This window comes from Propithecus coquereli, unplaced genomic scaffold (genome assembly GCF_000956105.1).
Source record: "Propithecus coquereli isolate 6110/MARCELLA unplaced genomic scaffold, Pcoq_1.0 Scaffold617, whole genome shotgun sequence".
Lineage (NCBI taxonomy): Eukaryota > Metazoa > Chordata > Mammalia > Primates > Indriidae > Propithecus > Propithecus coquereli.
In genome coordinates, this window is record NW_012152141.1 from 616016 (window position 1) to 632823 (window position 16808).

Here is a 16808-nt window from a genome sequence, read left to right on the forward strand (position 1 = left end):
AAAAATAGAAAGAAATTAATCGGACAACTAAAAATATATATAGAAAAAATTAGCCGGGCATGTGGCGCATGCCTGTAGTCCCAGCTACTCTGATGGCTGAGGCAGAAGGATCGCTTGAGCCCAGGAGTGTGAGGTTGCTGTGAGCTAGGCTGACTCCACGGCACTCACTCACTCACTCTAGCCCAGGCAACAAAAGCGAGACTCTGTCTCAAAAAAAAAAGAAAAAAGAAAATATGTCCTGTGTTTCCATGAAGTGGAACCACATTACTTCGTAGGTTTCACTTATAGTCCCCCCAGTCACTCCCTCCAGCTTGTTTTGCAACACAGCCCTTTTCTGACCTCCTGCACTTCTCAAGTGACCCTGACAATAGTCAAGAACAGGTGAGCCTCACCCTTCTAGTTTGTTCTCCTTTCTTTCAAAGCATGAAGGAAGATGTCTCAGGCTCTACCTCTGTCATCTGACACAGCTTCACTGTACTTTGAAGTTGCATTCGATGGTTGCCCTCTGTCCACGATGCCATGTCATCTGCTATCCCCCATGGATTGACCCTGAAGAACAATTTACCCATATTATTTTTCTGAAAGGGCTCAACCCTGGAAGCCAAAGGGGACCCTTAGAATATTCTTGTAGAGGGTCCAGGGCCAGCATGTTGGTCTGGGTTTGAGACATACAACCTCTCTCCCTCCATACACCTCCTGGGCCAGGACTTGAAAATCTTATGAGGGCACTTTCTGGTGCAGAAGGGGCAGGACGGGGAGAGCCCTTGGAAGGTGCTGGTTGTTCCTGGGGTCCCCGGAGAGTTTCGAATGTTCTGCAGTCGGAAACCTCTCCTTCTTCATTTTTGGTCCAACCAATACTCTTGGAGGCAAGAGAAACTTCACCCCATGTTTTTATTTTTATATTTATATTTAGTTTTTTTGTCTATAAAAGATGTGTATTTAAATAATCAGATGCTTGATTTGAAAGGGAAAGTATCTAATATTTATTGTTTTTTTAAGTATCATTTACCCCTGTGTAAAGGCAGATTTGCCCTATGTGTAACAAAAAACTTATGAAATTGTCCTTGGCTTCATGATGATATACAAAAATCATTAACATTCTCTAACTGAACAATGTATGCAAGGATTGTTGTATTTCTTGGTGGTGTTGCTAAAATTAAGTTATGCGATATAAAGATAAGAGCTGAGGGAGCAGCCGCTGGTGGAGAAAGGGAGTCTCTTCACAGAACCAATATCTCTCCCCATCTCCACTGGATGCCCATCAACACAGACCACTGTCATTTAGCAATATGCTTGTGGATGTACACCAGATACTTTATGCACAATAAAGGAATGGGGAGGGGGAAGGGGAAAGAATAAAGGATCCTGTACCATCAGAACCTGGTGGAACCATATTGGGGTTTTGCACTTGAGAATGTCTGCTTGGTCTGTAAGAGCAGAGTTGGAAAAAATAGCAGGTCTGTTCTTAGCACACACTCCTGTCTGCTGCTGGACTGTATCATTCGTATCCAGGAGAATAAGTGCATTTTGTGGTTACAAGCCTCTGGTGGCATGCATCTGGTTCTGTGGCCATCTCTCTGGAGAGTAGCACAGGGACTGCCTTTCCAAAACCTTTACTGCCTGCAGAGGAGCAAATATTGTCATCTGTTTGCAGGGGACATGGCCCTCAGAGCTAGGACAAAAAGGTCCCCTATTCCTTGCTTCTGTCCCTGGTTGGTCCTTTAATCCCTCAAGGGAAGGTGTAGATTGGACGCTCTCCTTTTCTGTTGCCTCTCCCAGGCATCCATTTGCAGAGAGGCTGAGTGTGGCCAGCAGCTGGTTTCCCTGGACCTCGTGGGCCTGCTAACTGCCCTAGGTGAGTTTCTACGCTCTAAGCCCCCTTGCCCTTGTGTGGGCTGGCAGGGAGGGAGCAAGGCTGCAGGTCCTCCTGGACGGGCACTTGATCTCTCCCAGAAATGCCCAAACATGAGGCTCATCCCACTAGAGGCTCCCTTGGGCATCTGTCCCTCCTTCTCTTCCCAGCTCTCCAGGAGTTCTCTGCAGTTAAGGTACTCGCCACCCTTCAAATAAAATCAAGATAATCTAGTCCTTCAGATAGCTTCCAGGGAGCTCGGACTTTCTCTCGGGGGCTCAGAATAAAAGTCTGGGGATATGGGAGCCTTGAGTTTCCCCCTGAAGGCTGTAGGGGTCCCCGACTCTCACTCACCCTGGCCCTGGGTCCCAGGGGGCCCGATGTCATCTCCGCTGGTGCGCCCCTTGCCCTCCAGTGTAAGGTGCAGACAGCTCATGGCTGAGCTCTGTCTGTCTGTGCCATCACCACTGAGTCCTTTAGAGACCCCTCAGCCTCCGTCCTACGCCCCTGCCACTTTCGAGACCCCACCCAGGCCACGCCCCGCACTGCCCGCCAAAGCCCTCCTGGCCGGGAACTTGTCCCGGGAGAGGGTGCTCCGCTTCTCTCTGCCGCCTCTCCCCGTGGACCCTTGGGAGGGGCTTGGGACAGAGGAGAGCAGACCCCACCTCAAACCCTCGGGTAAGGGAGGCCGAGGCGGGTCGCACCCCCGCTCACTAGCAGGGCTGTCCCAGCCGGCTGCGCCCTGGAGCAGCCGCCGCCCGCGTGTGCCCGCCCCGCCGACTGCTGACCCGGCCGGCGCTGTGGCTCCCCAAGAACAGATGGCCCCGGAAAGGAGCCCTGGCATTCACATTCAGTCACCCCGAAGGGGACGATAAGTCCCGAGAGCCGGGATTTGATCACTTGGTGCCTCCTTGGACCGGCTTGGTGTGGCTACACCGGCCGGGGCGGGCTGGTGTGGGACGGGCGGGACCCGGGGCTGGACAGAGGTGCTGGCGCCAGGCTGCCGTCTTGCCTCTGGCTGCACATTTGAGAAGTGCCACTCCTTAGGCACTCGACCCGCTGCCATGCCCCTGTCCTGAAAAGCCGACCCCGCGCACCACGCGTCCCCGCCCAGGTTCCGGGTCCTCTGCCCCAGCGCGCGCCCTTCCCTCTGTCCCCTGTCCCCTCCTCCCTCCCGCTGTGCCCTGTCCACACCGAGTTGCACCTACCCCCTCTCCACCATCTTCCTCTTTACCTCTTTTCCCTCCAAACGTCCTAGGGGGTTTCCAGACCGCCACCTGCTGCTGCTTTCACCAAGGAGTTAGATGGAAGCCTCCTCCTTCCCTTCTCCCCGGTTGACTCCGGCCTCCCCGGCCCTTCCCTCTGGGAGACCCTCCCCGCCCTCCGCCTAACGTCCCCTCGCCCCGGCCGGCTGCCAGATGAGGGTGAGGGCTCCTTCCTCTTTCACTGGATTTGAAGGAAGCTGCCAGGCTCTATTTCTCCCTTGGGCATCTCCTTGAAAACCTCCCCTCATTCCACTGCTCTCAGTCTTGCCTCAGGCTCTTCCTCGGCCTCAGCGGAGCCTGAAGTCTCTTCAGCTGCAACTTCACAAAAGAGGTCTGCAGTCTGCACCGAACTAGCAACCCAGCACCAGTAGCAGCAGCAGGAGGAGGCAGAGCTTTTACTTGGTGTTCTTATCTATATTCGTAAAACAGCAATAAAAACAGGATCGTCGGTAACAACTACAACTACTTCCAATATTGGTAATGATGATAATACTTACAATAATGATAAATAACAGTAATTGAAATTGTTGATTCGTTTATAGTTTTATTCGTGATGTGCTATAATTTACTTTCAGTAATATACATGTCACTTCTGTCATAAACATCAGGACGCACAACACCCCACTTGACCAATGAATATCACCTATGGACCCTGCTGGTGGGGGCTCTCTCAACACTCCACACCCAGACCTTCCATCTATCTGGTTGACCTTTTGAGACAACTTAGTAGCTTTGGCACTCATATGATGTGTTTGCAGTCCTGGAAAACAGCTTTGTCTTGTTAAAATTCAAAGGACAACTTCAAGACATCCTCAGCTGTTTGGCTGAATTGCGGCAGGAGAAAATGGCTTCTCAGCAGATCTATGTTTATGTCATTTGCTTTCAGATTAAGAGGTTGTTTAAGTCACAGTAGTTTAATCTAGACTTTGGTGAGAATTATAAATTGCCAATGAATACCAAAAAGGGATGAAAAGAATTCACCAACATGTGGTGTACATTATATATGCTTTCAAATTTCTCCTATAATGAGAAATAAAAAATAATGATGTTGTGCCTTGATTTTCTAAACTGAACCTCAGCCATTTCCCAAATTATCCAAGTCCTTCCAAGTTGTTTCAGAAGCATTCCTCGAGGGATTGTTCTCAATGGTGAAGAGTACTAGATAAATGAGAATCTCAAAGGAATCTTGCTTCTACTGCACAAGAGTCATTCTCCAGACCCTTAGAGGCCTAGGGGAGCTGCATGAATAGTGTGGTCTGTAGAGATGCATGGGCTTTGAAGTCAGGCAGAGTTGATCCTGAGTCCCAGCCCAGCCACCTAGTAGCTGTGGGGCTTTGGACAAGTTCCTTCACTTAGAACAGTTATATATAAACTTCATCTGGAAGAAAAGGCATAATGATATGCACAAAAAAATGGTAGCAGTTCTTCATCTCTTCCTGTGTCTGTCCCCTTTGCAATGCACTTTTATAGCTGCTCCCATGTGGAGGCAGAATCTGTTTCCCAAACCTTGGATGTGGATGATTTTATTCGCTCTGGTCAACAGAAAGCTGTGAATATGACAGTGTGCTAGACTTGGGCCTAGGCTTGAGCAGTCTTGACTGCTTCTGCTTTTTCTTTCAGAACCCTGCCATCTCTGTGAGAACAAGTCCAGGTTACCCTGCTGGAGGATGAGATACCACAGGGAGAAGAACCAAGGTGCCCCAGTTGACACCCAGCTCACCCCCAGAAGCAGAGCTGCGTAGTCAACCAGCAGCTGACCACACGCACCTGAAGGAGCCCAGCTCAGAACAGAAGAATGGCCCAACCTAAATGGCTGACCAGCTCAATCATGAGCCAAAAAGTTTTAGAGTGGTTTCTTATGAAGTAATAGCTAGCTAACTCATACACCTTGTGCAGATAGGATGCTAGTGTTCAATGACAGGTTGATTACTATTTACTTGGCAAATAGTAGACACCCTATAGGTACTGATTTTCTTTTCTTCTTATTTAACGTTCGATCTTTTGTTGGATGGTGTTGAGTTATACAGAAATGCACGTGGACATATATGCATGTGATTGGTGCTTAAATTCACACAAGCCCCCAACCACAGGAGGAAACAGACAACCACAGCCTGACCACTAGAGCCAAAGCCAAATTGCAAAATAAGAAATTTGCCTTTAATTTATTCCCTCCACATCTGAACTGTAGAAGTCAAGGTTGTGGACAGATTTGAAGACATGAAGTTCTGTCCTCCTGGAGCCTCATGTCCTTTGTTCACTGTCTGATCCCTAAAAGGGGTTGGAAAGCAGGTCGGCAGCAGTGGTCTATATGTGGAGAATTACTAAAGCCCCTTGCTGTCTTGGCATGCTCTTCCACCATTGGGCCTGAGGAGAGATGTTAGCATGAGGGAGTGTTTCCTCACCTCTGGCAGAAAAGAGGAATTCAGGCCCTTCAGCTCCCTAAGGTCAGGGGAATCAGAGCCATCAGAGCTGCACTCCAGTGTGAGAGCCCCTGGCTACATGAGTTCGCTTGCTTACACCTTTTCAGCTTTACATGGTACTGCAATGCATGCTGTCTGGGAGATGGGCATGCTTGTAGCTTTGACTCTGGCGGTGCAAAGGCAATTTATGTGACCAAAGCATTTGTACCCCAGTAATATTCTGATATAATAAAAAAGAATAAAGAGGCCGGGCGCAGTGGCTCACGCCTGTAATCCTAGCTCTCTGGGAGGCTGAGGCGGGCGGGCGGATTGTTTGAGCTCAGGAGTTCGAAACCAGCCTGAGCAAGAGTGAGACCCCGTCTCTACTAAAAATAGAAAGAAATTAATTGGACAACTGAAAATACATAGAAAAAAAATTAGCCGGGCATGGTGACGCATGCCTGTAGTCCCAGCTACTCGGAAGGCTGAGGCAGAAGGATCACTTCAGCCCAGGAGTTTGAGGTTGCTGTGAGCTAGGATGATGCCATGGCACTCTAGCCCGGGCAACACAGTGAGACTCTGTCTCAAAAAAAAAAAAGAATAAAGAATAAAAAAAAACTATTAAAGTAAATATACATATTAAATATAAACAAACTGTAAAGCCCAAAGAATTTTAAAAAATAAAAAGTGAAATATATGTATAAAAGAATACAAAATTGGTCAGGAGCAATGGCTTCCACCTGTAATCCTAGCACTTCTGAAGCCTGAGACAAGATCCTGTCTCTACAATATCCAGAAAACAGAGCCAAGCATGGTGGCACATGCCTGTAGTCCCAGCTACTTGGGAGGCTGAGGCAGGAGGATTGCATTAGCCCAGGAGTTTGAGTTTGCAGTAAGCTATGATATCACTACACTCCAGCCTGAGTGAGAAAGTGAAACTCCCTCTCAAAAAAAAATTGTGTGAATATTTACACTGCCAAAATGTTACAAGCACATGTATAAGGGAGACTGATAAGAAAATGACAAAATAAAAAGTGATCATTAAAGTAAAAAAAAAATAAAAATAAAAATCCCTGGAGTGGGTCCCAGATATTAGTACTGTTTAAACTTCTCCAGGTGATAACAGTGTATAGCCAAGCCCCCAAACCACTGCTTTAAACTTAACATCTTTTGATGAACTAGTCGGAAAATGTTTCTCAGATGAATATATAATGTTTGCTATTGAGTTGTGGCCTTTTATTATTACCTGTATTTTTTTTTTTTTTTTTGAGACAGAGTCTCACTCTGTTGCCCGGGCTAGAGTGCCGTGGCATCATCCTAGCTCACAGCAACCTCAAAGTCCTGGGCTCAAGCGATCCTCCTGCCTCAGCCTCCCGAGTAGCTGGGACTACAGGCATGCGCCACCATGCCCGGCTAATTTTTTTTCTATGTATTTTTAGTTGTCCGATTAATTTCTTTCTATTTTTAGTAGAGACGGGGTCTCGCTCTTGCTCAGGCTGGTTTCAAACTCCTGAGCTCAAACAATCCGCCCGCCTCAGCCTCCCAGAGAGCTAGGATTACAGGCATGAGCCACCGTGCCCGGCCCTATTACCTGTATTAATACCCACTTTTTAATCACTTGCCAAACTGACATCCGCTTTTCATTTTGTTCCAATTTGACCCAGTTTCACATGTATTGAATGTATACTATGCCCAGCTATCTGTGCTAGATGCCCTGACCTTGGAAAGCATTACTGTGAGAAAAGAAATTAGCTGGGGAAAAATTAAAGCATACACACACATACACAAAATTAAAACCACACGACTTACCAAATTAAGGCAAAAATAGAAAGGCCCAAGAGGTCACGCAAAGGTTAGGGCATTAATAGATAGAATTTTCTGATAATGCCATGAGTGATCATGTTTCACTTTTGAACAAACGACAAAACACTGCTATTATCTGGAGATACTGAGTAACAGTTTTTGGGCACATATGTAATATTTCAATTTTTATTGATATATAACACAAATACAAAGAGGCACACACAAATATTCATGTAAGGCTTGATGGGTTACAATAAAGACAATACAACTATGTAAATTATAAATTCATATTCCCACCCATAAAAACATACATATACATATCCCAACGCATATAAACTCAAGGATCCTACTTTACTCTACTATAAAGATATCTCAGTATTTTAATTAACTGGGTAGTTTTTTCTACTTAAGAGGAAAATTTATGTCCATCTAATATAGAATGGTTTCTAACAATTCTGATGCTGAAACAACATACCACATATTTTCATATAAACACTAGAGATTTAAGGCATAGCATCAACTGATTTGAGAGTTGAATTACATCAAAATACGTCCGTTTCAAACACCTCAAATACTGTCAATACAATAAAGAGTTGACCATAATTACACCTCTTCAAATAACAAAGTTCTTACTCTTTTGAAACACATGAATAAATTTTGTAATTGCTCTGACTTTGGATTATTCTCTGTAATAAGTACTCTGGTTTGGTGTAAAGTTTAGAAGTGTTTGCTTTAGTTCTTTCTTCTGTGAATCTCTGATAGAACTGGATGAGTTTTAAATAGTTCCCTCATTTATTGCATCTGTAAAGCTTCCTTCTCTGTGATCTTTCTTATAACCTGTAAATTGCATATTTTAAATAAAATGCTTTCCTTACTCATTACATGTATAGAGTTTACCTACTATAAATGCTCTGATGTCAGGTAAGATTTAAATTATGATAAAAGGCTTTGACACATTCTTTACATTTGTAGATTTTACTCTCTAGAATGAATTCTGTCACATTGTCTAAGGATTGAAGACTGGTTAAAGGACAGGCCACATTCTTTACAAATATAGGAGCTTACTCCAGTATGAATTCTCTGGTGGACAATAAGACCATAAGAATGAGTAAAAGCTTTGCCACATTCATTACATTTATATGGTTTTCCTCCAGTGTGAATTCTTTGATGCTGAATAAGACTTTACAGAAGAATAAAAGATTTACTGCACGCTTTACATTTGTGAAAGTTTTCTCCAGTATGAATCCTCTGATGTTGAGTTAGGTGTGAATTACGGTTAAAAGCTTTCCCACATTCTTTGCATTTGTAGGGTTTGTCTCCACTATGGATTCTCTGGTATTGAGTGAGGTGTAAACTACGGTTTAAAGGCTTTGCCACATTCATTACATCTGTAGTGTTTCTGTCCAGTGTGAATTCTTTGATGCTTAATAAGATTTGAAGAAAAAGTAAAAGATTTACTGCATGATTTACATTTGTGAAATTTTTCTCCAGTATGAATTCTCTGGTGCTCACTAAGATGTGAACTTCACTTAACACCTTTGTAACATTCTTTATAATTATAGGGTTTCCCTCCAATATGGATTTTCTGATGTTGAGTAAGATGTGAACTATGGTTAAAGTCTTTGCCGCATTCATTACATTTGTAGGGTTTCCCTCTGATATGAATTCTTTGATGCCTACTAAAACTTGAAGAATAAGTAAAAGATTTACTGCATGCATTACATTTGTGAAATTTTTCTCCACTATGACCTCTCTGATGTTCAGTTAGATGTGAGCGACGTTTAATGGCTTTGCCACATTCTTTACATTTGTAGGGTTTCTCTCCAGTGTGGATTCTCTGATGTTCAGTAAGACTTGACCTGTAATTAAAGGCTTTGCCACATTGTTCACATTTATAGGGTTTTCCTCCAGAATGAATTCTTAGATGCCTAATAAGACTTGAAGAATAAGTAAAAGATTTACTGCATGCATTACATTTGTGAAATTTTTCTTCACTATGGCCTCTCTGATGTTCAGTAAGATGTGACCTACGTTTAAAGGCTTTGTGACATTCTTTACATTTGTAGGGTTTCTCTCCAGTGTGGATTCTCTGATGTTCAGTAAGATTTGACCTATGATTAAAGGCTTTGCCACATTCTTTACAATTGTAGGGTTTGCTTCCCGTATGAACTTTTTGATGTTGAGTTAGGTGTGAGCTACGTTTAAAGGCTTTGCCACATTCTTTACATTTGTAGGGTTTCTCTCCAGTGTGGATTCTCTGATGTTCAGTAAGACTTGACCTATAATTAAAGGCTTTGCCACATTCTTTACAATTGTAGGGTTTGCTTCCAGTATGAATTCTCTGATGTTGAGTTAGGTGTGAGCTACGTTTAAAGGTTTTGCCACATTCTTTGCATTTGTAGGGTTTGCCTCCAGTATGAATTCTCTGATGTTGAGTAAGGTGTGAACTACGCTTAAAGGCTTTGCTACATTCATTACATTTGTAGAGTTTCTGTGCAGTATGAATTCTTTGATGCTTAATAAGACTTGAATATGTAAAAGATTTACTGCATGATTTACATTTGTGAAATTTTTCTCCAGTATGAATTCTCTGGTGCTCAGCAAGGTGTGAGCTATTATTAAAGGCTTTGCCACATTCATAGTATTTGTACAGTTTCTCTTCGGTATGAATACTCTGATATTGAATAAGGTGTAAAATATGGTTGCACACTTTGCCGTATTCTTTAAATTTGTAGAGTTTCTTTTCGGTGTGAATTATCTTATATTTTTTTACATTTGATGATTGAGTATGGACTTTCTCACATTTATTATATCTGTATGAATTTATTCCAGAATAGATTCCTTGCTGGTGAGTATGATTTGATAACTGGGTAAAAGCCTCTAGACATTTATTAGATTTGGAAGACCTCTTTTGAGTACAGATACTACAATGGAATATAAGACTTGAGTGTTGATGAAAGACTTTCTTACCTTTTTTACATTTGTAATGGTCCCCTGAAAAATAAGTATTCTGATGTTTTCTAGGGCTAAAGCCTTGGTTAAAGGTTTTTTCAGATTTCTGGCATTGATAATTTCTGTCTCCAATATAAATATCCTGGCAATCCTTTAGGATAGAGCCCTGGCTAAATGACATCAAAGTTCTATTATAGGTGTGATGTCTTCTCCAAAGATCTATACCCTGATATTGATTAAACAATAATAAATGGGTAAAGACTTTCTTGTATTGAATAAAATTGTAGATTTTGGCACAGGATGGTATTATTCTTTGGTGGAAGAATAATAAACTTTTAACAAAGTACCCATGAATTTGATTATATTTACAAATCTTCCCTTTGTTTTTAAATCTCAGATTTTCAGAGATATTTGACTGTACATTGAATCCAATTTGATATTTTAATTGGTACAAATCATTATTTGGAACATGGACTAGGTCGGTATTTAGATTTTCCAAATTTCTTTTCAGAGAAAAGGTATGTTCCAAAAATCGATGATATTTACTTATGAAAACATGTGGTTTAGCAAAAGTAACTGACATGAAGGAAGATTTTTTCCAAAGTGTCTTAAGTTTTTGACCTCTTGTATCAGTAGTGTTTTTCTTATAAGTAGTTGTCTTACATTTGTTATGTCCATAATAACAACTGTTTTGCTCTTCACACTCACCCTCACTTTCCCATTCTTCCTTCAAGTGTAAATTTTCAAGGCCATAATTTCCAAATACCCCCAATATCACTTTTTGGATTGGAGTTTCTATGCACTGTTTTGTCCACAGGCCTTGCATGTAATAAGAAAATAAATCTGAAAGATACGAAAAATTTTTAAAATTTTAATTACTATATTTGGGTTAATATACTTTACAACAAAAATATGTGTAATTATACAAAGCTGTAAACATCACCATGATAGTTGAATTAAAAACCTGAGACCCTTGTTTCTCCACGGGTATATGATATTAACAAAAATATGCTAACAAAATATGAATTGAGTATTCAATACCCCCAGTGAATGCAAAGCCAAGAAGGGTCAAATTAAGTAGGAGAAAATTCATTACATTTGTGTACCACAGCAGAGAGGAATGAGAGAAAATAACTTTCCACTCCTTGTTTCTCCCTCAGGAAACAGAGAAAAGACTGGAATTTGTGTCCATAGGCTACAGTTTTTCTGGGACTACCTAAAGACTTGTTATTGCTTGCTTTAATACACAGTGCTGAAGGGAATGGAAATATAGTTTAAATGACAGGTTGGGTCCATGAGAACAAAGATGAATGTTTGTTACAGTAACAGAGAGACTGCACTACTAATGACATTTGCCAAGGGAAGCAAGAGATTAAATGAGTTTAAGAAGAAACATAGGGAACATTTTTAACAGAAAAACAGACAGTAGTACAGAGATAACACGTATTTCTAACAGGTTGAAGAAACCCCTGGAATGTCTAGTATGGTTAAATAGTGTCAGTTATTCCTTGTTCAAAGACATTACATGAAGGACGGGATAGGTAGCTGTTTTTTAAATGACAGAAATCTTAACAAAAATCACAAGACAGCAAAGAAACATGGCCCAATCAAAAGTCAGAAATGAATTTTCAAGAGACTCTATGCAATGAAGAACTATAAATTATTTTTAGAAGAATTCAATAAATCTATTTTAAAGATGGTTAACCAGCTAAATGAGAACACAGACAAAAGAAAAAAAGGAAGAAAACGATGTGTAACAAATATTCTAGTCAGGAAGGGTGGCTCATGCCTGTACTCTTAGCACTCTGAGAGGTTGAGGTGAGAAGATTGCTTGAGGTCAGGAGTTCCACACCAGACTGAGCAAGAGTGAGCCCCTGTCTCTACCAAAACCAGAAAAATAAGCCAGGAGTGGTAGCACATGCCTGTAATCTCAACTATTTGGGAGTCTGAGGCATGAGAATCACTTGATCCTAGGAGTTTGAGGTTGCTGTGAGCTAGACTAATTCCTCGACATTCTAGCCTGGGCAACAGAGTGAGACTCTGTCTCAAAAAAAAAAAAAAAAAAGAAAAAGAAAAGAAAAGAAAAATTCTATTACTAACAGAGAGGTAAGAATGATGAAAACACAAACATAAAGTATGGTGCTGAAAAGTAAGAGAAAAGTAAGATAATTGAATGAAGATTCATTAGAGGAGGTCAATAGCAGACCTGATCTAGCAGAAGAAAAAGGCAGAAAGTGTGAAAATGGGTCATTTAAAATTATAGAGTAAGGAGAGCAAAAAGGAAAATAAAATGAGGAAAGGTAAAAACAGCCTAAAGGACTTATGGGATAACATCAAGTAGGCCATTATACTGATAATGGGAGCTCTAGACTGAGAAGACAATAAAAGGAAGATTACTTGAAAAAATAGGGGCTGAGAAATGTATAAATTTGTGGGAGAAAATCACATAGAATTTAAAGAAGCTCAGCCAACTGTAATTAGGATTAAACAAAGAGAACCACAGAAAAATATGTTATACTCAGAAATTTTAAAGTCATAAAGAGAATCTTGAAATCAACAAGAAAGAATGATTTGCCAAATGCAAGGGCACTCCTATGAAATGATCAACAAATGTTGCAGTAAAAAATCTTACAAGCTAGAAAGGTGTAGAATGATATATTCAAAGTGGTGAAAAATGATACCTCCCAACCAAGAACACTATTTCTGGCAAAAATGATCTTTAAAATGAATTAGAAATAAAGAATTTCCAAGATTAACAAAAACTGAATAAATTCATATCCAGTAGACCTGTCCCACAAGAAATGTTAAAGAGCATCATCAATTCTTCACATTGAAAAACAAAATGACAGTAGATAGCAACAAAAATCATGTGAAAATGTAGTGTTCTCTGGTAAAGGTAATTACACAAACAAATATAGTATTTTTTATTATCATAATGAGGGTGCATATAATGCTTTTAATTCTAATACAGATTTTAAAATACAAATACTTGAAAATAACTATAAACTTGTATTATTGTATACGTAATGGAAAAAGATATTTGAGACATCAATAAAGTACAATGGAGGATGTAAAGCAGCATGGCTTTTGAATACAATGGAAATTATCAGCTTAGAATAGATTGTTATAATAACTTAAAAGATGTTGTATGTAATATCTATGATAACCACAATGAATATACCTATGGTATATAGATACTCAACAGAAATGAGAAATAAATTAAACCATATCACTATAAAAATCAATAAAACACAAAGGAAAACAGTAAGAGAGAAAAACAGAAACAAAATTGCTACAAGACCTACAAAAACAAATAAACATGCAATAGTAAGTCATTCCCTTTCAGTAACTACTTTAGATATAAATAAAATCTATCAAAAGACAACTTAGCTGAATAAATTCAAGAAACCATATTAATTCTATGCTTTATACAAAAAATATGACTTTAATTCTAAAAACACACGGGCTGAAAATAAAAGCATAGAAAAAAATCATTGACTGAAATGTCAAATACTGTCACAAACAAAATACATGTTACATTCAAAATTGTTACGAGACCAGGCACAGTGGCTCACACCTGTAATCAATCCTAGTGCTTTAGGAGACTGAGGTGGGAGGATTACTTGACACCAAAAGTTTGAGACAAGCCTGAACAACATAGTGAGACCATATGTCTACAAAAATAAAAAAATAGCCATTTATGGTGGCACATGCCTGTAGTCCCAGCTACTCAGGAAACTGAGGTAGGAGGATTGCTAGATCCCAGCAAATGCAGATTGCAGTGAGCTGTAATCATACCACTGCACTCTAGGCTGAATGATATTTTGAGACCTCATTATAAAAAACATTGCCACAAGTTTCAAGGAAGTCATTGTATAACGACAAAAGTATTCATCAACTAGGAAGCTATCACAAGTATTAACATATATGCACCCAACATCAGCATCCCAAATGTATAAAGCAACTATTTACAGAATTGAAGCTAGAATTAGACAGCAACACAATAATAGGAGACTTCAATATCTCATATTAAATAACGCAAAGAAAAAACAGAAAGAAGATCAGTAAGAAAATAGAGAACTTTGGCCGGGTGTGGTGGCTCACGCCTGTAATCCTAGCACTCTGGGAGGCCGAGGCAGGTGGATCGTTCTGAGCTCAGGAGTTCGAGACCAGCCTGAGCAAGAGCGAGACCCCATCTCTACCAAAAATAGAAAGACATTAATTGGACAGCTAAAAATATATACAGAAAAAATTAGCCGGGCATGGTGGCGCATGCCTGTAGTCCCAGCTACTTGGGAGGCTGAGACAGTAGGATTGCTTGAGCCCAGGAGTTTGAGGTTGCTGTGAGCTAGGATGACGCCACGGCACTCGCCCCAGGCAAGAGAGTGAGACTCTGTCTCAAAAAAAAAAATTAAAAAAAAAAAAAAAAAATAGAGAACTTAAACAATACTATTGAACAATTAGCCCTAACAGTCATACACAGAAGTCTCCACCCAACAACAGAAGAATACATAGTACTCTTAATCACACATGGCACATTAACCCAAATAGACAACTTGTTATGCCACAAAACAAGCTGTAAGAAATTTAAGTGGATAGAAATACACAAAGTATCATTTATGACTATAATAGAATAAAACATAAAGTTTAAAACTGAAAAAAAAACCCTGTTATGTCTACAAATAGGTGGAAATTAAACAAAAATATCTTGAAGACACTGTGGTTCAGAAGTTATTAATAAAAGACTTAATGTTGTTAAGATGTCAATACTACCTATAGTGATCTTCAGAATCAATGTAATCTCTGTATAAATATTAGTGGAAAAATTTTCGGAAGTATAAAAATATTCTAAAATTCCAATGGACTCTCAAGAGACCACAAATAGTAAAACAACCTTAGAAGAGAAAGAGAAAGTTTGAAGTATCATACTGTGATTCCAAAACTTATGACAAAGCAACAGCAATCAAAACAGTGTGGTATTTTTAGGAAGATAAAAATATAATTAAACAGATTAGATAGAATAGAAATAAACCCTCAAGTATATGGCTGACTTATCTACGACAGGATTCCTAGCCCTCACAATGAAGAAAGGTAGTCTCTTCAACAAATTGGGTCAGGAATACTGGAAATCTACTTGGAAATATGAAGCTGGACCTTATCGTGCACCATATGCAAACACGATCTCAAAATGGACTTATTTTTTTTGTAGCTATTGTAAATGGAATTTCAAAATTTCAGTTAGGTCACTATTAGCTTATATAAATGATACTGATTTTTGTATGTTGATTTTTAATTCTGCACCTCTTCTGAATTTATTAGTTCTATCATTTTCTTGATATGGTCTTTAAGATTTTTTTAGATAAAATTACTTTGTCTTCAAATCGGGACAATTTGACTTCCTACTTTTAAATTTAGATGCCTTTTCATTCTTTCTCTTCCTATGGCTCTGGCTAGAGTTTTCAGTACTATGTTAAAGAGAAGTGATTAAAGTGGTTATCCTTATCTTGTTCCAGATTTTAGACAAAAAACATTTAGCTTTCCCTTTTTAGTATAATGTTAGCATTGATTTGTCATATATCTCCATTATTTTGTTAAGGTATATACATTCTGTACCTAATTTCTCAAGAGTATTTATCATAAAGAAATTTTACATTGTGTAAAATGCCCCTTCTGTCTCTATAACAGCTAAACAACTTAAGACACCTAGCAATAAACTTCACTAAAAAGGTAAAAGATTTCTAAACTAAAAACCATAAAACATTAATAAAAAGTAAAATAAACACAAATAAAAATGTAAAAATAGCTTGTGTACATAGATTGGAGAAATATTATTAAAATGGCAATACTACTCAAAGCAATCTACAGATTGAATGCAATTCTTGTCAAAATATTCATGACAAATTTGACATACAACATTTCAAAAAATGAACTATATTGGAAAGGAACATAAGCAAGATGGTAGACTAGAAGGTCCCCATGTTGTATCTTTTATGGTGTAATGTGGCAGTCATGTCCCCAAAAAACTGCTTTTCCTGGAGCTTTAGGATCCAGGTCTGAGTTTGTGATGTTCTGGTGGAGCACAAGACCAAGCAGGACCATTTTGAGACAACAGGACCCTGCCCATATGACAGGCTTGCTGAACAAAGTCCCATCTACAGAACAAAAAGTGGCCCTCATGAATGGATTAATGGCCTTATCATGGAAGTAGATTCGTTATCATGATAGTGGGTTTATTATAACAGGGAGGTCTCACTGGTATAACCCTCTCTCCCTCATATGTCTTCATTCACATTATATCACAACAAACAGATGTTCATTCACCAGATGCCAGTGTCATGTTCTTGGCCTTCCCAGCCTCCAGAATCATGAGCCAAATAAATTTTTATTCTTTATAATTTACTCAGTACTTTATTCTGTTATAGCAGCAGAAAACTGAATAAAACAAACACAGAATGACTGAATGAACAAAAAATCCAACTATTGTTGCTGCTTATAAGAGTGTCATTTTTGTTTTAAGGACAAACACAGGGTAAAAGT

At 39.7% G+C, this 16808-nt stretch overlaps 1 protein-coding gene across 1 annotated transcript in view; it reads right to left on the minus strand.

Moving 5' to 3' along the window:
* LOC105822492 (zinc finger protein 501-like) overlaps positions 1-16808 on the minus strand; it is a gene marked incomplete at its 5' end in the record, with an annotated part of 26623 nt that overhangs the window by 803 nt on the left and 9012 nt on the right. The window contains 4 exons of the mRNA XM_012659471.1: positions 8369-8499; positions 8675-8777; positions 9114-9280; positions 9347-10040. Of these exons, the coding sequence (XP_012514925.1) occupies positions 8369-8499; positions 8675-8777; positions 9114-9280; positions 9347-10040 (1095 nt within the window). The remainder of the gene's footprint in view (positions 1-8368; positions 8500-8674; positions 8778-9113; positions 9281-9346; positions 10041-16808) is intronic.